The sequence below is a fragment of the Xenopus laevis genome, chromosome 2S (assembly GCF_017654675.1).
Source record: "Xenopus laevis strain J_2021 chromosome 2S, Xenopus_laevis_v10.1, whole genome shotgun sequence".
Classification (NCBI taxonomy): Eukaryota; Metazoa; Chordata; class Amphibia; order Anura; family Pipidae; genus Xenopus; species Xenopus laevis.
The window spans coordinates 60,751,594-60,774,083 of NC_054374.1; the positions used below are offsets into that span (position 1 = coordinate 60,751,594).

The following is a 22,490-nucleotide window of genomic DNA, read 5'->3' on the forward strand; positions in this document are numbered from 1 at the left end:
GCAAGTTGGGGATGTTCACACTGGAGAAGAGGCACTAAAATCAATACTGACACAATCCTTTAAAAATCATAGGAACGTGTTAGTATCAGGTGCTGCACCCGCAATAGTTCCCCTCAAAGCCACCGCCAGCCCCGCGAACCTACGTTGTCCCGACCCTTTGACACTGCTAAAAGATCTTCTGTGCTGTTTCAGTGACACTGGTCTGGGGGCGGCACAATCCTTCCATAGGCTAATTACAAATGAAAACAGAACTTCAGCCTATGGAAGGATCACTCCGCCCCCAGCACAGCATCACGGAAGCAAGGCAGAAGATCCATTAGAGGGTCATCTGCTTTGAGGGGAACTATTCCGGGTGCAGCAACTACTTGATACTGACACACTCCTATGATTTTTATAGGAACGTGTCAGTATCGCTTTAAGGGGTGATATGATACTATGTACTGTATAAATATATAAGGGGATCATATAATAGTCTCTGTAATGCTTTATTTACAAGTAGGTCTTTCCAGCTGACAGACGAAAGAGGTTCTGGCTAAATATTCGGAAGGGGTTTTTTACAGTGAGAGCTTTGAAGATGTGGAATTCTCTCCCTGAATTAGTTGTACAGGCTGATAGATTAGATAGCTTTAAGAAGGGGTTGGTGGCTTTTTAGCAAGTGAGGGAATACAGGGTTATGGAAGATAGCTCATAGTACAAGTTGATCCAGGGACTAGTCCATTTTGGAGTCAGGAAGGAATTTTTTCCCCCTCTGAGGCAAATTGAAAGGCTTCGATCAAAAGGGTTTTTCACCTTCCTCTGGATCAACTGGCAGTTAGGCAGGTTATATATAGGTTTTAAAAGGTTGAACTTGATTGACGTGTACCTGTTTTTTAGCCTAACTTACTATACTATATTATACCATGCTACTGTGTCAAAGATTTGTTGTCTGATCCTGCTACATGTTTATTTATCAATAAAATTATAAATAAAATGACCTTTTTCAGTTAATTTTTAGAAGTTTAAAGGTAACTTTACCTACTTGGCTTGAAATAGACCCTGCACAATGTTACACTTGTCAAAGTTAGCCTTAGTTGATAGTATAGGTATGGGACCTGATATCAAGAATGCTCAGGACCTGGGATTTTCCAGATAATGGATGTTTCTGTAATTTGGATCTTCATACCTTAAGTCTACTAGAAAATCATGTAAAAATTAAATAGCCAGACTAATGGCTTCCACTGATCTTACCTCTGGCCAGGTAAGGTACAGGGGAAACAGGCCATGCCTACTTGCAAATTCAGGGATAGCAATATAAGTGAACCAGTACCATAGCTGTCTGCTCATTTAGAGTAGCGTTTATGGAAACAACATAAAAACACCAGATCATAGGCAGGATGTTATGTTACCCCCAAAGAGTTGCCTCTGGACCCTATAGTCTCTTGGAGCAACTTAAAGAAATGTGAATCACAGTATTCATCCATTGGCAGCTCTAAACAAACCTTGACAGACTTAGAATTTCAAGGATTTTATATGGACCAATAAACTTAGGTCATAACTAGGGATGCATCGAATCCATTATTTTGGATTCGGCCAAACCCCCGAATCCTTCATGAAAGATTCGGCCGAATCCAAACCCTAATTTGCATTTGCAAATGTGGCCTGGCAGAAGGATTCGGCCGAATCCTTCTGAAAAAAGCCGAATCCTGGCCGAATCCCGAACCGAATCTTGGATTCGGTGCTTCCCTAGTCATAACTGGGCAGAGGGAACCTAGAATTGGATATTTTTAGTAGACTGCTAAACCCTGGTACCTAGGACCAGTCCTATAATGTATGTCAATGGCTCTGTTAGAGAACAGAATTACCTAGAATTACCCTAGTTTCTATCCCTGGACCTGTCAGGTATTTGCCTAATACAAATGGTCCTTATACTGTTAGAGAAGGTCCTTAGAGAGGATAGGAATTAGTTTGTTCTTATATGAACTGACTAGTTTCTATCCCTTTACTGGACCTGTCAGGTATTTACCCAATACAGATGGTTCCTGTACTGTTAGAGAAGGTCCTCAGACAGGATAGGAATTAGCTTGTTCTTATATGAACTGACAAGTTTCTATCCCTTTACTGGACCTGTCAGGTAATTTCCCATTATAGATGGTTCTTGTACTGTTAGAGAAGGTCCTTAGATAGGATAGGAATTGGCTTGTTTCTTATATGAACTGACTAGTTTCTATCCCTTTACTGGACCTGTCAGGTAATTGCCCAATACAGATGGTTCCTGTACTGTTAGAAAAGGTCCTTAGATAGTATAGGAATTAGCTTGTTCTTATATGAACTGACTAGTTTCTATCCCTTTACTGGGCCTGTCAGGTAATTGCCTAATACAGATGGTCCTTGTACTATTAGAGAAGGTCCTTAGACAGGATAGGAATTAGCTTGTTCTTATATGAACTGACTAGTTTCTATCCCTTTACGGGACCTGTCAGGTAATTGCCCAATACAGATGGTTCCTGTACTGTTAGAAAAGGTCCTTAGACAGGATAGGAATTAGCTTGTTCTTATATGAACTGTCTAGTTTCCAGTGGCATAACTACCAGGGGAGCAAAGGGTGCAATTGCACCAGGGTCCGCTCTCCCTCGGGGCCCGCCGGAGATCGCGCTGCAGTGCGGTAGTCCTGCCAAAAATCACGGTGGTAAGTAATCTGTGCATCTAGAGGGGCCCGGGTGCACATCCTGCCCCCTGGCCCGGAAGACTCTAGTTCCGTTACTGCTAGTTTCTATCCCTTTACTGGACCTGTCAGGTTTTTGCCTAATACAGATGGTCCCTGTACTGTTAGAGAAGGTCCTTAGACAGGATGAGAATTAGCTTGTTCACATATGAGCTGACTAGTTTCTATCCCTTTACTGGACCTAGTGTCAGGTAATTGCTTAATACAGATGGTCCTTGTACTGTTAGAGAAGGTCCTTAGATAGGATAGGAATTAGTTTGTTCATATATGAACTGACTAGTTTCTATCCCTTTACTGGACCTGTCAGGTATTTGCCTAATACAGATGGTCCCTGTACTGCTATAGAAGGTCAATAGACAGGATGGGAATTAGCTTGTATGAACTGACTAGATTCTATCCCTTTACTGGACCTCATATGAAATAGCAGTAACACAGTCTAACACAGATAATGGATTTCACACATCTTATATATGAATAACTAAGTACTCTCTCTAAAAATGGCAGAAATATGTCCTTTAATGAGTTGCAAATAGTTTTCTATCTATTTAACATACCATAAGGTTATTATATTGTGAGGGCCTTTATAAGGATGGGAAATAGCTAGCTCTATGAGAACAGACTAGAGTCTATCCTTATTTGGGACCTTACTTTGAAGTACCTTGTACTGGATGGCATTTAGCTTTGTCAGTATAGACTGGACTAATTCCTATTCTTTCCTGGTACCTCACCACTAGAGGCATTAGGTTCTTTCTAGGGATAGAAACGAGCTCACTGCCATATGAATCATCATTTTCCTATCCACTAGAGGGACGGTCCTTTCCAGGGATAGGAACTAGTCGCTACCGTGGTTTGTTTGCTTGTACCTCCTACTTTTGGGAGCGGTAAACAACTTTTCTTTTGAGTTGGATGACCGCCATGCACTTCTCCATCTAAGCTACCTATGTTTTTTTTAGGTCATTTATATTTTCTGCTTTGGATTTCGACTTGTTGTACCAGGGAGGAAAAAAAAAAATACTTTTTCATGTTTCCTAATAGTATCTACTGCCACCAGAGCCTCTTCTTCCAATTTGACAGAAACGTTGAGTTTGTTTTGTGGTTTAGGGCCAAGTGAAATGTTTAGTTGTTTTCGTTTGTTCCACATTTATTAAACAGTATGTCACAATAAAATTTTCACAGGGAGATCTGTGCACATGTGTAGAATTACACGGAAATTGCCGATCTCTCAGTCAGCTTACAGAGGAGCCAGAAGATGGACGCGTGGAAATTCGCTAGAAGAATCTGTGCAGAGGGGTAAGTATGGAGCATCTCCCGGGGGAGGGGGGTCCCCTTAGGTAGTTAGCCTGGGGGGAGGAGACCTGCTTATCTTAAAGGACCAGTAACATCAAAACATTTTTTTTAAAGAATTCGTTAGTACACAACGAAAAAAAACACCAAGAAAAATTATACTTTAATAAATAACTTACAGAAACTCTGCTTCCTGTCCTCTACAGAAACAGCGACACGGCGACCATCCATGGAGCGGCGCTCGATTTCTCCTCCCTGGCTCTCTGCTGCTGTATCCTTTAGCTCCCACATGAACGATTGCGGCTGATCTCTGCGCTGCTTTGCTCTCCGCTAATTCTCCTCCCTCCTGGCGAGCTCTGCACTCCCATCTTCCCCTCCTCGTCTGGGTCACAGCCGCCGCATCCCCCAGCTCTTGGAAAGAAGATACAGCAGCCCGGGGCCTCCCCTCTCCCAGTCTCTCCAGCCTGACAGAGTGGGTCTGTCCCCTGACAGGAGGCAGAAATGAAAGTGGCCGGGTGGGGAGAGAGAGAGAGAGAGGGGGACAGTGCGGTGACAGGGAGGCTGCAATGGGAGAGCTGTGGCAGCTGCACAGACGCACACACTCCTATTCACACAGCCGCTCAGTTACAGTCAATTCACAAATACACGGCGCTTGCATATCTCACCACTTGGGCGGCTGTGTGAATAGGAGTGTGCGTGTCTGTGTATTTTTCAAATTAAAAATGAAATCCAATTTCTATTTTTTTATTAAAGCATTCATAGCTGTTGTAAGCTCATTTAAAAATCTCAGCTGTCAATCAAATATTGTCTGCCCCTCTATGCCTGAGGCATAGAGGTGGTTTGGGAGTAGGGTCGCCACCCGGCTGGTATTTTACCGGTAAAACACCTGCCAAGGCTGGGGTTGGTATTACAAATTTACCAATTTGTAATACCCTTAAAAAAAGCCCATCCCCAATTTGCTCAGGACTTACTTTTTTTCAGGCTTCTAGCCATCGCGTGTGTTGCTCCGGCCCCCCTTTTGCATCACAGTGTGTGACTCCACCCCTTTTGCATCATGGTCTGCCTCTTTTGTTCCCACGAGCTGGTAAAAAATTTTCAGAGAAGGTGACAAGCCAAGTTGAAAAGGTATGCAGGTCTTCCACTTCCTACTGCCTCCTTCCCAAGCTGTGCAGGGTAGCCACCAGGCACTCGGCACACTCCACTGAAGAGTAGGAATCAATCAGAAACTAGACTGACCTGATAGGGAACTGAAGCCTGTCTTTGCAACTTCAGGGCTAAGATTGGCTATTCCCGTCCTACTGTGCTTCTGGCAGGGACCCAACTCACACCCCTCATTTAAACTCAGACAGCAACTGTAGCAAATCTATAGGTTGTTCCAATACTGGGGCAATTTGTAAAGATATTTATTTTTAGCCCAAAGTAAAACAAGCACCATATATTATTGACTACAATATTAGAGGGGGTTTTGATTATCCTATTTGTCTTCTTTAATTGCTAGTAACAGTTTATCTCAAAGAGTCTGTGACACAGAGATCAATACTTCTGTTAAAAGACCATCTCTCAACTGTGGAGGCGAGGTGGTTATTCTCCAATGTAGGAAATCATTGCTTAAGCTGCTGCTAATAGCTGGAGCAGTAGCTCCCTATGAGGATGCAATGCAGTGAATATGTTTTATAAATACATGTCGAATAGGGTCAAAACTCAGTGTTCGATATGGTGTCGTAGCAAGTTTCTTGTGACAGAAATTACATCACTACTCACCGTTTATAATGATATAATATTCATGGCTTTTGTTTATTATATAGTGAATAAAGAAAGTACCCCCTCTTGGAAATTATAAGGATATTATAAGTTACTGAGAAGTTTCATGACCACATAAAATGTTTTTGAAAAGGTCGCAGAACATTCCCTCTCTTGGGCGCCCAGACACGTTTTGAGGCCAGCACACACAAATAGAGTGTAGTGAACACAAAGAATTTTGTGTGAGAACACATCAATTTTGTCATGAGTGCACAAATGTTTTTTTTAAAATGTGCATGAAAATGTGCAGAAAGAGTATGAATCCCCAAAACAGCTGGCAGTTGACTAGGACCTGGACACCTGCAGACTGCACACTCCTCTGAGAATGATGGACACTTTACACTTACGTGATATAAGTATATGTGTCATTGAACAACTTACCCGATTTTAATTCCTATTGATGAGTACTAATCAACTGCAGATAACAATTGATGCTCTGAAATCCTACTTATCTAACCTCCTCCTAGTCTCTGCCAGGGGAGACAAACAAACGTGCCCATACATTAGATATCTTGTGTCCAACATCCTCTCAGCCAAACGCTATCCAATAGAGTGCACAGTGTAGAGCCCTCATACTTTCTGCTTGGATGCAAACACAGACTTATTGTGCATGTCCTCAAAGGCTTTTTGACTGCCTGCAATGATAGGCACAATTGGCCATGGTCCCAATCAGACCCTCACAGGCAATATGACCTTGAGCTTCAGCAGGTAGAGCCTAGAGACTCTGCTGGACTTCAGGTGAGCTAGTGACAGGGAATGAGATGGATGCTTGGGGGTGAGGAGCCAAATTTGAGTGATTTGTTAATCTTGGTCACATGACAGGGGATGAACCCATTGGTGCCCATTAACTTGTGCAGGTACATATATATATATATATTAGAAGCAGATGCCTAAGTGGCCCTAAAGGAATACGGTCATGATTTTTATGGTTTTGTTTTTATTTATAAAATACATTGTTTACACTGCAAACAATTCATTTTACCATGTAAAATTTTACTTTTGTACTTTTTTTTTTAGTTTAGTGTGTAGTTTGGATGGTAGGCAGCCATCTCAGGTTATTTGCCTGATCCTGTGCTTTCAGAAAGAGCTAGCACTTAAGGATGGAACTGCTTTTGGACAGGCTGTTGTTACTCCAATTCAGTGTAACTGAAGGAGTCACAGTGGGACATGGATTTTTACTATTGGGTGCTATTCTCATATGTACTAAGGAGCTGTTATCTTGTGTCGGGGAGCTGTTATCTGGTTACCTTCCAATTGTTCTATTGTTAGGCTGCTGGGGGGGGTAATATCACTCCAACTGCAGTGCAGCAGTAAAGGTGGCCCTCCTCGATTCGTACGATAGGATCTGTGTATCTGTGGCCACCTTTAGGCTATGGGCACACAGGCTGTTAGTGACTGTTGTCAGCCTGCGTATTTTTGCAGGCTGATAGAAGCAGATCTGCCCAGTGCCCCTGTTCCATTGATTTTAATCCGATTATTTTGTGTGCAGCACACAGCGGAGCTGAAGCTGAGGTCAGTGTGTGAACACACACAGGCGGATCGAATTCAACTCAATGGAGCAGGGGCACTGAGCAGATTTGCGTCTCCCAGCCTGTAAAAATACACAGGCTAACAACAGCCACTGGCAAACAGCCTGTGTGCCCATAACCTTAAGAGTTTTTCAGAGCTTAATTCACATGGCTGTGGGAAACGGACAATATGTCTAGCCCCATGTCAGATTTCAAAATGAAATATAAAAAAAAATCTATTTGCTCGTTTGAAAAACTGATTTCAGTGCAGATTTCTGCTGGACCAGCACTATTAACTGATGCATTTTGAAAAAAACATGTTTTCCCGTGACAGAATCTCTTTAAACATAGCAAATAAAGTAATATATAAAGCTTTTTTATTTAAGGAATATTTTAAGGTCTTTAGACAATTACATACAATGCAGCACATTTTGAAGAACAGAGGAATAGTAGGAAACATGAATCATTACAAGCAAAATCTTATCAAGTTTATTTACTTTTTCATTTATTTTATTATTATTTTTTTTACAGATACCACAATATACAGATTAAGACTCTTGAGTAAGTGGCCTATATATACCCATTTCTTTGAAACCACATACTTCATACACACAGCACAGCAATGTACATTAACTGCACGCACTATTACCCAAAGAGGCCTGGACCCACAAAAACACTGATCAAGGCTGAATGAAACTTGCTCTTGCTCAGTTTTTGTTGCACTATAATCTCTATTCCTGCAGATACTGACCTAATGGAAAACATGACAGCAGTTAATTTATGGACTGCCCTGCAGTGAGAAACAGGACAGCACTATACAATAAATGTGTTTGCACAGACAACTCCAGATCCCTGTGTTTATAAAGTTGATCCTATCCAAGGAAACAGACAAACATGTAGTTTATTTTCCCTTTAACACAATATTTGAAATATATGGCTTGATTTACATGTTTTAAATAGATAGGGCTATGGCACACAAGGCATTCTGAGTAGTAGTGATTAAAATTCCTTTGGAAAGCTACGGGTCACTTTTGACCAATGTTTAAGTGCAGATGACTGCCACCAAATGTACAAGCGCTCTATTATAATGCTAGCAGTGATCATAGCACCTCATGTACCATAAATTGTCATGCGATGAGGTCCATATCTCCTATATACTAGGAGAAAAGATCATTTCTGAAAAAAAGACCATTTATGCATTTCATTCTGTGGGCAATCCAGCACATAACTAAACCCACAGGCAGCAGAAAAATTACATAGCTGAGTATTTTATACGTGTGTGTGTGTGTGTGTGTGTGTGTGTGTGTGTGTGTGTGTGTGTGTGTGTGTGTGTGTGTGTGTGTGTGTGTGTGTGTGTGTGTGTGTGTGTGTGTGTGTGTGTGTGTGTGTCATACCCTGTACCATGAGACAGCCTTGGTGAATTCACTGCTCCAAATAAAGTATTGCTTGAAATCAAAGTAGATAAAGTAGGGTTTCACTAGAAATTCCAGTTCTTTACCAGATATGAGACAGAGACCAAGAAATTAAATACATTTGATGGAAGATTAAAACATTTATTATAGCAGCTCTCTCTACTTAGATTACTTAACCCGGCACAACCATAGATGGAAATGCTTGTTGCATATAAATAGGAGTGATTGTAGAGTTTATGGATCTGTGGGAGTGGGGAAAGCAGGGCATAAACACAGAATGAAATTACCCAATCATTTAGTATTGCAAAGTAGAAACTTAAATATTAACTACAAATCTGCTAAAAGTTTTAGTCATTATGTCTCCACACCCGTACCAATGTATCTGCATCATCACCAGAGTTTGATTTTAAAGGTAGCTTTTAAATCAACATTCAGTCTCATACGAAGAATCAGAATTTGGATTCAGTCCAGTGTTCAGCTCACAGAGCCTTATCTCGCAGCAACATGGTTACACCATTATACATATAAAATCAGGAAATTGCCATATTATTTTTATCCAAAATCCTGTGGTTGAACACTCACTCCAAAAGATCCTAGAAAAAGATGGACAATGTAAGGTGGTAGGCCTAAATAATTACATGGCATTAATGAATTATTACAATTTTACATAAGCGTTCTCTAACCTCATCTGAGTCATCATGGAAACCAGATCCCCTATGAGGCGGTCCAAAATCAGTGTCCAATGGATCATCACCCTGAGCATCCATGTTCTGCCGCAAAACAGAATACCTGTGTACCAGGAACCTGTGTGTTTAAAGTAAAAATTTAAGGCACTGGCACTTTAACCTGCCAGAACAGGTTAAGGTGGCAGTAGGAAGAGTCATATAAAGAATTTTAATTTCTGCACACAAATTACTCTTTCTACAAAATTGCAGAGTTCTCACCTTCCTCCACAGACATGTTTCTTAATTATCAGAACAACGGCGATGACTGCGACAAGCATAACAAAAACCACGGAAATGATTACCGGTACTAAACTCGAAGTGGGCACCTTAAAAGAAATTGAAATTAGAAGAACAAATACATGCAAAGATTTTGTTTGCATTAAAGTTTGAAACATGCAATGAGAAAACCTAATATCTACACATTCAGCAGGAATGTAGGAAGGAAAGGTATCCAAACACTGTTCATCACACTGAAAACATATTAAAAGCAGAGGCCTAAGTGTATCTTAAAAGTAGCAAATAAATTAATATATAAAGTTGTTTTACTTAAGGTATATTTTAAAATATTTTTTTTACATCAATGCAACACATTCTGAAGACCAAGGGAAGAGTAGGAAATAGGAATCATTACAAGCACAAGCTTTTTCATTTTTTTTATACAGATACCACAATATACAGATAAGTGGCCTACATACTGTATATACACCCATTTCTCAGAAACGGCATAATAGCGCTGTACCTTTATACTTTCTGCATTCAAGCACTTCTTCTTCATGTCTATCTCTTTTCGTTCATATTGCGTTCCTCCAGTACACTTGTCTCCAGGAATCTTTCGATAACTACATATCAGTAAAAAGCTTAGTAAAAAGAAGCTGCAGACACCATAAACATTATATTAGATCTGTACAATCATTTCAGCCAATGAGATGGATGCTTGAGAAGAGATTGTATAGGAAAGGTTAAATAGTTATGCAATGCCTCCTATGCAATCTAGTTTCAAGTCTCCATCTGTAGTTCATTGATGAAGCAAGCTTCACGCATGGTGATAGTAGTACAGGTATGGAATCTATTATTAGGAATGTTTAGCACCTGGGGTTTTTCTGTTATCGGGTTCACCATATCCAAAGAAGGTAGTTGGGTGGGATAACTGCAGCAAATCGCAATATTTTAGGTGTCTTTCAGAAATATCATAAAAACCGCTGCCTTTAGAATAGCTTCTCAGTTTGGTAGTTTGGAGTAGAAAGACATAATTACCCATTTTGGATTTGTCCAAATGTGTACTTTCCAAAAATATATGGTTTTCAGGGGGTCTTTATACTGTTAGGGGGTCTTACGACACATAATACACAGTCAGGGAGCTTTGTTCTCAAATGGTGAAATGGTAGCCGAGAAAATTCATATGCACTATTATTTATTTGGGGTCTGTACAGGCCACATACTTTGGTATATCTATACTGGACATTAAACTATATGTCAGACCATTGGTGTTCATATTTAGGGTAATTTACCTTTGTATGAAAAAACTGGGTAAGATAAATGCGGCAAAGTGCAATATTGTAGGTGTTTTTCAAAAAAATCATAATAACCGCTGCTTTTAGCATAGCTTTGCAGTTTGGTAGTTTGGAGTAGAAATACATACAGTAATTACCCATTTAGGATAAGTCAAATGTGTACTTTTCAAAAATATATGGTTTTCAGGGGTCACCATACATTTTTGCAGCTTTTACCCCACATAAAACTGGTGGTGTGTTACTGTAAATGAGTAAATGTAAGCCATGAAATAAGTATGCACTTTGATACCAAGTATGTATAGGTTTATCGAACTGTCCGGTGGACCTCTGCACTTCATATTTAGGGTGTTTTATCTTGTTACCTAACGATATGTGGGAGATTAGATGTTGCAAAGTGGAAGTTTTGGAGGTGATTTTCGAAAACTTTGCGGCTTGGTAATTTGGAGTACAAAGACGTGTACCCATTTTGGATTCAAGGGAATGTGTACTTTCCAAAAATATGGCTTTTTGGGGTTAGCATACTTTTTTGCAGCTTCACCCCCTCAGAAATGTATTAAATGTGTTGATTTTGCAGTAGCTGAAATGACTGGCATGATAGATCATATGGGGTGTCTTTGTTTAGGCGCCCCTACATGCCACATACTTAAACCTAGACACAATGGGCATCAAAGTGTTCAGTGAACCCCTGGCGTTCATGTTCAGGGTGATTTATCTTGGTACCTAATGTTATGTGGGAGCTTAGATGCTGCAAAGTGTAAGTTGAGGTGATTTTGTCATCAACAGTGATGGGCGAATTTATTCGCCAGGCGTGACTTTGCGGCGAATTTGCGCGATTCGCCGCCAGCGAATAAATTCGCGAAACGCGCGTTTTTTTGAAAAAAACGCTGTTTCGCTATTTTTTTGCCATTTCACCGAAAAATTCGCAAAACGGCAAAAAATTAGCGAAACCGCCGGCGCAAGTTTGCCCATCACTAGTCATCAAAATCACAAAGTTTTATTATCTTACCCACTAGTGGTAAGCTTCTCCTCTTCTCCATATACACACAGATCCAGTTCATGTCCCTTCAGCTCAGCCTGCTCCACACACTCCGATTCATTCTCATTACGGTAATAACCAAAATCACTGAGGAGAAAGAAAAAATATATATATATCTCTGGAGGTGTCCTTTAAGCTGGTTACATTGGATGTTTCTAGATACGAATAAAGTCAAGCATCCGTACCACATGTAGTCATCCACGGTGCAAGCACAAGGGGAGTGGACTTTGCTCACTGTATAATCACGCCCATTCTGACAAACAGAAGATTTGCGTAGCCGAAAATACTGGTCTTTGCATCCCAAAACACAACCATCTGATGGTGCCTGCGGATCAGTTGAGTGTGCCAGCCACAAAATGTAATCCCTTTCTTCACCTGAAGAGAAATGACCATGTCAATCATCACAAACAGGTGACATAAGGAAATGAATAAGAGAAACTTGGAGGGAAAAAAAAGTTTAACATGTGACAATGTTTTCTTAAATTTAACTGATGAATACCATGTGAGAAGTAGTAAAGTACAAGAGGGAATAAATACAGTTTTATACATAACATTTTATCATAGTCTCAATTAAAACCAATTTTTGATAAGGTTAATTGCAGCCTAGTTTGACAATTTATTGCTTATCTTATCAATAAACTAAAATATTTAATGGGAAAATTATCGGAGATCTGATATCTGATTGGATATTCTACTGTTGTAAATTACAGAGAAAAAATTTTCAATTTACCTAAAGGAGTGCGGCAAAGACATAGAAAAGTGGGAGAAACAAAAATCTATAAGAGACTCACAGGCTTTGTGTAAAATATGTGCAAAATCAATAGTGTAAGACATCCAGATGTGGTGAACAACACCCGGCTGATATCCCCATATGGTCACATTCAGCGAAAGAGCACCTGGCTCAGATGCTAAGCCAGTAAATATGAAAGAATCATTTGTGAATTTGTAATAGAACCAGCACTGTCCCTCATCTGTGGAGAACCTGAGGGAAAACAATAAAATATCAGCTTTGTAATAAATGAATGGATAGACCCAGAGAACAGAATAATTAAAAACATTGTATAGCACAGCTCATTGTAGCCATGTAAATGTAACTGATCTATAAACTGACAATTAACACGGTAAAGTGGTTATTAAACATTTTGAGATAGATTGAGGAATATATGGATGATACAGAGGATAGTAAGCATTTTAATTTCATTCATTAAAGAGAATGTAAACCTAAAAATAAAATTTTGCCTAATGGGGGAAAAAGTGTAAAATGTACATTCTAGGCAAGATTCCAATAAACAAAAAGGGAATTCCATCTAAAAGCAATATTTTTGTATCCCTTTGTGAACTGCGGGTTCTGTCTCTTGAAATAATGTACCAGAAATCCTTGTTGCATACAGGTCTGTTAATCAACTGGCTTCTGCTCCACTATTTAAAAAGTCAGAACAAACCACCAGGTCAGAGAATAGAGAGGGACGGACTGCTTTCAATTTACAAACAAACTTTAAACAAATCAAAATAATTAGGCAAAATGTTGCCCAATAAGTCCCCTTTAAAGGAGTGGTTCACCTTTAAGTTTTAACTTTTAGTATGTTATAGAATGGCAAATTCTAAGCAACTTTTCAATTGGTCATTATTATTTTTTTTTAGTTTTTTAATTATTTACCTTCGTCTTCAGACTCTTTCCAGCTTTTAAATGGGGGTCACTGACCCATTCTAAAAACAAATGTTCTGTAAGGCTACACATTCATACTTATTGCTACTTGTTATTAGTCATCTTTCTACTCAAGCCCTCTCCCATTCAAATTCCAGTTTATTTTTCACATCAATTCATGGTTCCTAGGGTAATTTGAACCCTAGAAACCAGATTGGTGAAACTGGAGAGCTGCTGAATAAAAAGCTTAACTCAAAAGCCACAAATAATAAATAATGAAAACCAATTGCAAACAGTCTCAGAATATCACGCTCGACATCATACTCAAAGGTAACTCAAAGGTGAACCTTATTGAACATATTTTGGGACAATATGGAATGTTGCAATATACTGTGCCTACAGAGAATCTGTTGAAAAAGGGGGTACTGTTGTGCCAGGCCCATTGACAGTCTGCATTGGAAGTAATAAAGTGCAGTAATAAAGAGTGACTGACGTTTATCAGAGCACAAGTCACATGACTGGGGGCACATGGGAAACTGACAATATCTAGCCCCATGCCCGATTTCAAAATTAAATATAAAAAAATCTTTGCTCTTTTTAAAAAATGAATTTCAGTGCAGAAAACTGCAGCACTATTAACTGATAGATTTTGAAAAAGACATGTTTTCTCATGACAGTATCCCTCTAAAGGAACAGTAACACCAGTATTTCACATTACAAATATCCTTCTAAAGGGGTAGGCAGGGGCAAACTCCACTGAGCACCAATGTAAAATAGTATCATTCTTGTTTTTCACACAATAGGCCAGATTCAATTCAGTGAAAAATCTCTTTGTTTATCATGTGAAAACTCACAGACGAGATTCAATTTGAGAAGGGGGGGGGGTTTAATAAATAAAACTTTCCTCCAAATTCAGTTACAGTTTTTTCCCCCATAGACTTCGCCATAGTTTTCGCATGATAAAGAGTGAGTTTTTTTTTTTAAATTGAATTGCATCTCAAATTGAATCTGGCCTATTATGTCTCCTTTAAAGTCAAGTGGCTTTAGAACATGTGACTCTGAAAAAGATTTTTTTGCCAGAAATTCAGTAATTTGCATTTGCAAATTAGGATCCAGTTCAAGATTTGTCTGAACCCTTTGTAGAAGATTAGGCATATGGCCAAATCCAAAAAAGGGAAATCAGTACATCCCCTTTGCTGAGTATTACAATTAAAGGTACAGTATATATGAAGGCTTTGAAAAAAAAATCAGTTAACATCTAGCTTAAGTTGATTTCATAAATGCGAAATCTGCAAAACAGCGAAAAATTCAGGAAAATGATTAAAATCAACAGTATAAAAAATTCTCTGCGTGCAACAATTTTTTCTCACTCCAAATGCAATTAAGTAAATGGCTGTGTTTTTGTGGCGCCTATTTGGTCTTGGCGACTTTTTTGTTTTTTGCATTTAAGTCAATGGGTGTTTCTTTCTTGGCGGGTTTTTGCAAAAATATTTGTAGATGGCAAAATATGGAATTTCGCTGCAAATCCATGCCTGGCAAAAAAAAATAGCTCATCACTAGAACTAATCTCTCCCCTTTAATGAACAGGGCAATTTCTTCAGAGCACTTGGTCCTTTACCTTTAATCAAACAAACCTCTCCCTTAACAAACTACAGCTTCCACCTGAGGTAAACAGAGAAGAGAAAAGCCAGAAAAACAAGAAAGCAGGCACTTTCAGGCAAATCTCTGCTCCACTCTTTGTACCTACACTCAGGAGGAAGCTGTACATTTTAGTGTAGATGGATCCGTGGATACATGCAGAAAAAAACAGCCTAAGAGCAGCAGTGATCCCAGACTTAGACACCTCCTACTGATTAGAATATATTAGCTCAGATCCTTGGCTAGTGTGGAAAACGATGTAAGTGAGCACTGCATCACCATCTTGCCTCCTATCCTGGAACCATTATGGCTGCTCTGTCCTGCACACATGCACAGTAGAGTAAAACTTTGGCTTTTACTATACTGCGTACATGCTCTGGCCAGCTGCAAGAGATTGCTGAGACAGGGACCAAGATGAATAGCAGCCTATGCTGGGATCTGAAATTAGTAAAAATATATCACTGGGGGTGTCATCCCACTCTGATGATCAATCCTTTCCGCAAAAAGGTTCCAGCCAATTGATATCGGTTCGAGGACCACAGCTTGTATTCCTGCCATTGTAATCCAATAGTTTTGCCCGAGGACCAACAAACAGATTAAGCCCATTCTTGCCAGATGAGCAGATATAATAATGTATGGCAAGCATTAGTAGAATGAATATATGGGAATAACGCTCACTTGATTGTGTTGACAGTATCATCTGCTTGTTCTACAGCCACAATGAGTCCTCCAGAATCCAGAATGGCATAATGGTGAGGTCCATCTAGCACTCTGCTCCAGGAGTACCCTCCATCATCAGAGAGATACACCCCAGGGCGGGAAACCGATACTGCATCTCCCACACTACCTGTTGTGGGAGAGGCAAGGTAAAATAAAACATTAAAATCCAGCCTTAGTAAAAATCTTTATTTTTGTCAGCTCCACCCCTCTGATATACTTACCATGAGCAATGACAATCCCAACAGCATTAGGTTCAGACAAGGGTGGCATGGGCACTGGTAGCCTCTGGGAAATGCTGTACTGAGCATGTATATGTAGACTGCACTGTGATGGAAAGAGATTACTGTGAGTAGCAGCCAGCAGGCTGTATTGTATTGTATTGTGAAAAACACAATAGAATCCAGGACAATAAAATCTAAAACTTTAATTTTTAGATGGCATAAGCCATAGCCTGTGCTATTGCAGTCTAATAAAACCACTAACTTGCAAGATTCTTCAAATGTAAAAAGAAGATAATCTTTCTGCTTTTCTGATCATTGGGGCTGTTAGACAAAATTATTAGTACAATACCTTCTGTGTTTGAGCCCCTTGTATTCGCTAATCATCCCAATTCCATACAGGGTGAACCCTCCACCTGCTATTGCATTTTAGTGCAGACTTAGCCCTGTGTATGTACAGTAAAGCAAAATCCCCAAATTTTACGCTAATGCAGACGCAAAGATCTTTTGTTGGTAAACTATTGATTTCAGTGCAATCCGACCAATCCGTCAAATTATCGTGAGGTTAATGGGAATCGAACGATTGTGCATCTTACGATTTTTCATCCGACATTAATCGGACAGGTTAAAAAAATTTGATCGGTCCCAGTGCAATTGATCTATGTTTGCAGGGCCGCTACCCTCAGTTTTACTGGCAATATCGCTTGAAATGGTCTTTTAAGTTGATGGACAAATCGTACATTTAAACTATCGTTTCGAGATAATCGTGGTCTCACAATAAATAAAAGATCTTTTAAAAATCTTTAAATCTATGGCCATCTTTAGTTAGGCAGGTAAGATGGCATTTAGTGCTGCTCTACAAAGATTCTGGTCCATTGATTACACAATCCTGTGATCTATTCTATATTTGGTTTACCCGATCCTGTGGTCAATTCTATATTCCTTTTTATTGTGAATGTATTTATTTATGTATTGTGAATGTATTTATTTATGTATGAAATTAACATGTTTGGCGATTAGTATGAAATAAATCATATTGGCATAAAATAAAAAATTGAAAAGAAACATTCGCAAAAAGAACCTCAAAACCAAACCAGGCTCCAGGGTCAGCGACAATTAACAATGGAGACAAAAAAAAAAAAACAAATTTAATAGGGGTGGCAATATGTTAAGCACCCTGTAGTGAATTGAATCACTTAATGGGAATTCACTAGGCAAATCCATAATGGAAAATGACCTTGGAGTCCTTGCCAGTCAGCAACTGCAAGCTTTGCAAAACTTCAAATAAGGTCTTGAGCTGTATTAAAAGGAGCATAGATTCACGGGAGGAGGGTCATTCTTCCACTGTACAGAGCTCTGATAAGGCCCCATCTAGAATATGCCGTACAGTTTTGGTCTCCAGTGCTCAAACAGGACATTATTGAATTAGAGAGGATACAGAGAAGGCGAACTAAGCTGGTAAAAGGTATGGAAATCTCAGTTATGAGGAAAGACTGGCCAGGTTAGGGTTGTTCAGGTTGGAGAAGAGGCGCTTAAGGGGTGATACGATAACTATGTATAAATATATAAGGGGATCATATCATAATTATTTACCAGTAGGTCCTTCCAGCTGACACCTGGGCACCCATTCCAATTAGAAGAAAGGAGGTTTTGTCTAAATATTTACAGTGAGAGCGGTGTGTGGAATTCTCTCCCTGATACATTAGATAGCTTTAAGAAGGGGTTGGATGGCTTTTTATTGGCAAGTGAGGGAATACAGGGTTTTGGTAGATCGCTCATAGTACAAGTTGATCCAGGGATTGGTCCAACTGCCATCATGGGGTCAGGAAGGATTTTTACCCCCTCTGGGGGGGGGGGGGGTTTGGTCTTCCTTTGGATCAATTAGCAGGTAGGCAGGTTATATACAGACTTAAATGGTTGAACTTTATTGCCGTGTCTTTTATCAACCTAACTTACTAAGTTACTATGACTAAACTGGAAAAAATTGTTTTGAAAGTCCTTTAAATCAGTTCACATGAGTAGGTAAATTCATGATCTAAAATATCAATGTTGCCAAAATACATAAAATGTTGCTAAATCATCATCATCATTTATTTATATAGCGCTGTCAAGATACGCAGTGCTTTACTGCAGTTATAGCAAACAGGGAATAAATGGTGGCTAACAGACAAGGATTACAGAGTACAATGGGGTTTACAAACTAAAAGGTTAGGGTACAATTGAGACATTAGGATTATATAAACACTTTGTCATTTTTGATACAGCAATGATTAATTAAGGTACAACGAATAGGCCTCTTTAAACAGATGGGTCTTTAAGGAGCGCTTGAAAGTTTGGAAGGAAGGAGAAAGTCTGACAGCTTGTGGCAGAGAGTTCCAGAGAAAAGCAGAAGCCCGAGAGAAGTCTTGTAGACGAGAATGGGCAGAAGTGACCAGAGGAGAAGTGAGGCGAAGATCAGAAGCAGAGCGTAGGTTTCGTGAAGGAGTGTATTTGGAGATTAGAGATGAAATATAGGGAGGGGTTTCATTATTAAGGGCCTTGAATGTGAGTGTAAGTAATTTGAATTTGATTCTAGAAGAGATTGGGAGCCAGTGAAGGGACATACAAATGGGAGCAGCTGATGTTGAGTGGCGAGCTAGATGAATGAGTCTAGCGGCCGCGTTTAGAACAGATTGGAGTTGTGAAAGGTGACTTGTTGGAATACCTGTGAGGAGTAAGTTGCAGTAATCAAGGCGGGAGATGATGAGAGACTGAATCAGTGTTTTAGTTGATTCTGAACTGAGATAGGGTCGTATTCGAGCAATGTTGCGCAGTTGAATACGGCAAGATTTTGCAAGTGTTTGAATGTGTGGTGAAAAAGACAGATGAGAGTCTAAGATAACTCCTAGGCAGCGTGCCTGTGTGGTGGAATGAAAGGTGGTGTTGTTTACGGTGAGTGATATCTGAGGGACAGGGGAAGATCTTGGAGGAAATATGATGAGTTCTGTTTTAGAAAGGTTCAGTTTCAGGTGGCGCTGTGACATCCAGGAGGAGACAGCAGAAAGACAGTCTGTGACTTGGGAAAGGACAGAATTAGAAAGATCAGGAGTAGACAAGTAGAGTTGGGTGTCATCAGCATAAAGGTGATACTGAAGTCCAAATGACTGAATGAGTTTTCCTAGTGAAGTTGTATAGAGCGAGAACAGCAGGGGGCCAAGAACAGAGCCTTGAGGAACTCCAACAGAGAGTGGGAAAGTAGTAGAAGTAGAGTTAGAGAAGGAAACTTTAAAGGAACGGTCAGACAGATAAGATGTAAACCATGAAAGAGCAGTGTCCCGAATGCCAGCTGAGTGTAGAATGTCAAGGAGGAGTGTGTGGTCAACTGTGTCAAAGGCTGCAGAGAGATCTAGTAGAATTAGAATGGAATAATGACCTTTAGACTTTGCCAATAGAAGATCATTGGTTACTTTGGTGAGGGCAGTTTCAGTCGAGTGTGATGGGCGGAAGCCAGATTGCAAGGGGTCGAGGAGGGAGTTGTGAGTGAGATGCTGGATCAGGCGTTTATAAACAAGCCTTTCTAGTAATTTGGAGGCGAATGGAAGAAGGGAGACCGGTCGATAGTTAGTGGGAGAGCTGGGATCAAGGGAAGGTTTTTTGAGGATAGGAGTGATTAGTGCTTGTTTGTATAATGATGGAAAGGTACCAGTAGAGAGTGAAAGATTGAATAGGTGGGTAAGTGCAGGAGAGAGTGAATCAGAGATTGGGTGGAGAAGGCGAGAGGGTATGGGGTCAAGGGAGCAGGTGGTGGGTTTTGAGCTGGCTAGAAGTTTGCTGACTTCCTCTAGAGTTGCAGGGGTGAAGGAGTGCAAAGTAGATGTGAGTGGACTGCACGTTGGTCTGAGATTGTTGTCGGACGGTATGCTCAGCCTAATGAGATCGATTTTTTCATTAAAGAAATGAGCAAGGTCTTGGGCAGTAACATTAATAGGTGGAGGAGGTGGAGGGGGGCATAGGAGTGAGTTAAATGTGGCAAACAGCTGCTGTGGTTTGGAGGACATAGTAGATATTAGATAAGAGAAGTATTGTTCTTTGGCTAATGATAGAGCTCGGTTATAGCAAGAGAGCATGAATTTGAAGTGGATGAAATCAGGATCAGTTCGTGACTTTCTCCATCGTCGCTCAGCTGATCTACTACATCTTCTGAGGTACCGTTTTACACTAGTGTGCCAGGGTTGGGGTTTAGCTGGCCGGCTGTGACGGGTGGTAGAAGGTGCAAGGGAGTCAAGTGCTGTTGAAAGGGCATCGTTGTAGAGAGAAGCTGCCATATTAGGACAGGAGAGAGTATTAATATGAGATATGGATTGTGCTGATACTGTTGATAATTGTTGTGGTTCAAAAGCATTAAGGTTTCTGTACGTATGGGTAGAGAGAGATGGTTGTGAAGGTGCAGGTGAAAGCAGTATCTGAAAGGAGAGTAGATGATGGTCAGACAGAGGGTAGGGAGAGTTTATTAAGTTGGATGGGCAGCATGAGTGGCAGAATATAAGGTCAAGAGCATGACCCTCGATGTAGGTAGGTGAGTTGGTCCACTGAGAGAGACCAAATGAAGCTGTTAGAGAGAGAAGTTTAATGCCTTTATATTTGTGCCAAAAATATACTAGTGTTAGATACTCAGGTTTAGATCAGGTTTGAAAATCCTATTGGAGCAAGGACTGCATTGTCATCTCTGTTGTGATCCGATCATTGGGCCCTGCGATCGTATCATTCCGATATCTCCCACCTCAAGGTAGGCATATTGGTGGAAAATCTGCTCATTTTGTGATCTTGCCAAACAAGAGAATCATTTATGTTATGACCAGATTAAAGTTTATGACACAGTGGAGGTTGTCTCCACTGGCGTTAGAGATGATGATATGCAGCCTTCTACTCCCTGAATGGGTGTACACAGAGCATATTTTGATACCTGCGCATACATTTTTTTCCACCCAAGGGTCTATGTAGGGTAGGGGGGTAGGGATTTTTTTATTAAGGATTTGTTTCTCCTTTAACCAGCCATTGACTTTAAGGGTCAGGGAAGTGCATACATTTAGGAAGCTGAACGCAGCGTATCAGCCATGTGCCATTATGCTAAGGTGCTGTAGCCTTAAGATTTTAAACGCCCATAGTATAAAATATATCTCACCTGCTCCTTATCTTTAGCTGTTGAGTCACACTGTGAGTTTTCAGGCTTCCTCAGGGGACTCCATTCACCCCCCTGATCAAAGGAAATCACAGAATGGATAGAGTTGTCTAGAGGGAGGCAAAAATTATTAAAGAATTTATTTTCTTTAATTAAAAATACATTTTTACCTGTGCCACACGATGTTTGGGAGGTCAGTGGGAGCTTAGGGAGCTAAATGCATGTCTGAAGTCTTTGAGTAGGAAGGAAGGGTTTGGGTTTCTAGAGCACTAGGCTTGCACATCAATGGAAGGGGGTCCACTGTGCTAGGGAAAAGAATGGCTAAGAAGTTGGATGAGTGTTTAAACTAGACAACAGGGGTGAGCCAGAGTATACATGTGACAGGGTGGAGGAGTTTGGCTTTATGTAAAATCTGAATTAAAGCCATGCTCTAATCTAAAGTGAGGGTCCCCAATCTTTTCGGGGAGCAACACAAATATGAAAATGGTTCCACATGGTGCCAAACAAGGGCTGTGGTTGGCTATTTGGTAGCCTCCATGTGGACTGGCAGTCTACAGGAGGCTCTCTTTTGCAGTGCAACTGTTTTTAAGCAACCAAAAGTTGCCAGTATAAGGGCATCTCTGCAACATATAAACTGGAAAAGGCTTTTCACAAGGTTAAACAAAGAAGAAAAATGGGATGTCTTTAAAATGCTACTTAATAAATATACGTCAGTATATCCCCCTTTTGATAAAAGATGTTAATAAGAGAAAAGTGTCGCTAACTGGTTTAAGGCAGTTGTGTGTAGAAATAAATAATGCTCATGAATAACAAAGTTCTGGGGGGTAAGGTAAAAAAAAAGGCCAAATACTCCGAAGGTAAATTACAAATGTTCGATATTCCAAGGGTTAAATGCAAATTATCAGACAACTCTAACAAATGTTCCACATGGGGTGCTGCCTCCTTAATCTGCTGGTCACAAGCAGGCAAAGTCTGTTGGTTCTGCTGGTCCCAAACAAGCAAGGGGACAAAGTGGCACTAGCGAAAATTCACCGGAAAGCTCATCCGCAGGGATGTTGCCAACAGCCGTAGATGACAATTCACTAGCAAAAGAGATCACTAGTGCAGTTTCGCGCCCTAATGACAGGCAAATTT

General features: G+C 40.2%; 1 protein-coding gene across 2 annotated transcripts in view; it reads right to left on the reverse strand.

The window, feature by feature from the left end:
- Window positions 1–8,830: 8,830 nt before the first annotated feature.
- sort1.S (sortilin 1 S homeolog) overlaps window positions 8,831–22,490 on the reverse strand; it is a 48,324-nt gene continuing 34,664 nt past the window's right edge. Inside the window, exons 11-20 of one of the 2 annotated variants that reach the window (XM_018247946.2) lie at window positions 21,360–21,466; window positions 16,202–16,304; window positions 15,939–16,107; window positions 12,769–12,959; window positions 12,163–12,352; window positions 11,948–12,064; window positions 10,170–10,269; window positions 9,650–9,756; window positions 9,389–9,509; window positions 8,831–9,298 (exon numbers count right to left, since the gene is read on the reverse strand). In XM_018247946.2, the coding sequence (XP_018103435.1) occupies window positions 9,284–9,298; window positions 9,389–9,509; window positions 9,650–9,756; window positions 10,170–10,269; window positions 11,948–12,064; window positions 12,163–12,352; window positions 12,769–12,959; window positions 15,939–16,107; window positions 16,202–16,304; window positions 21,360–21,466 (1,220 nt within the window). In that variant the 3' untranslated portion in view covers window positions 8,831–9,283. 2 annotated transcript variants of the gene reach the window in all.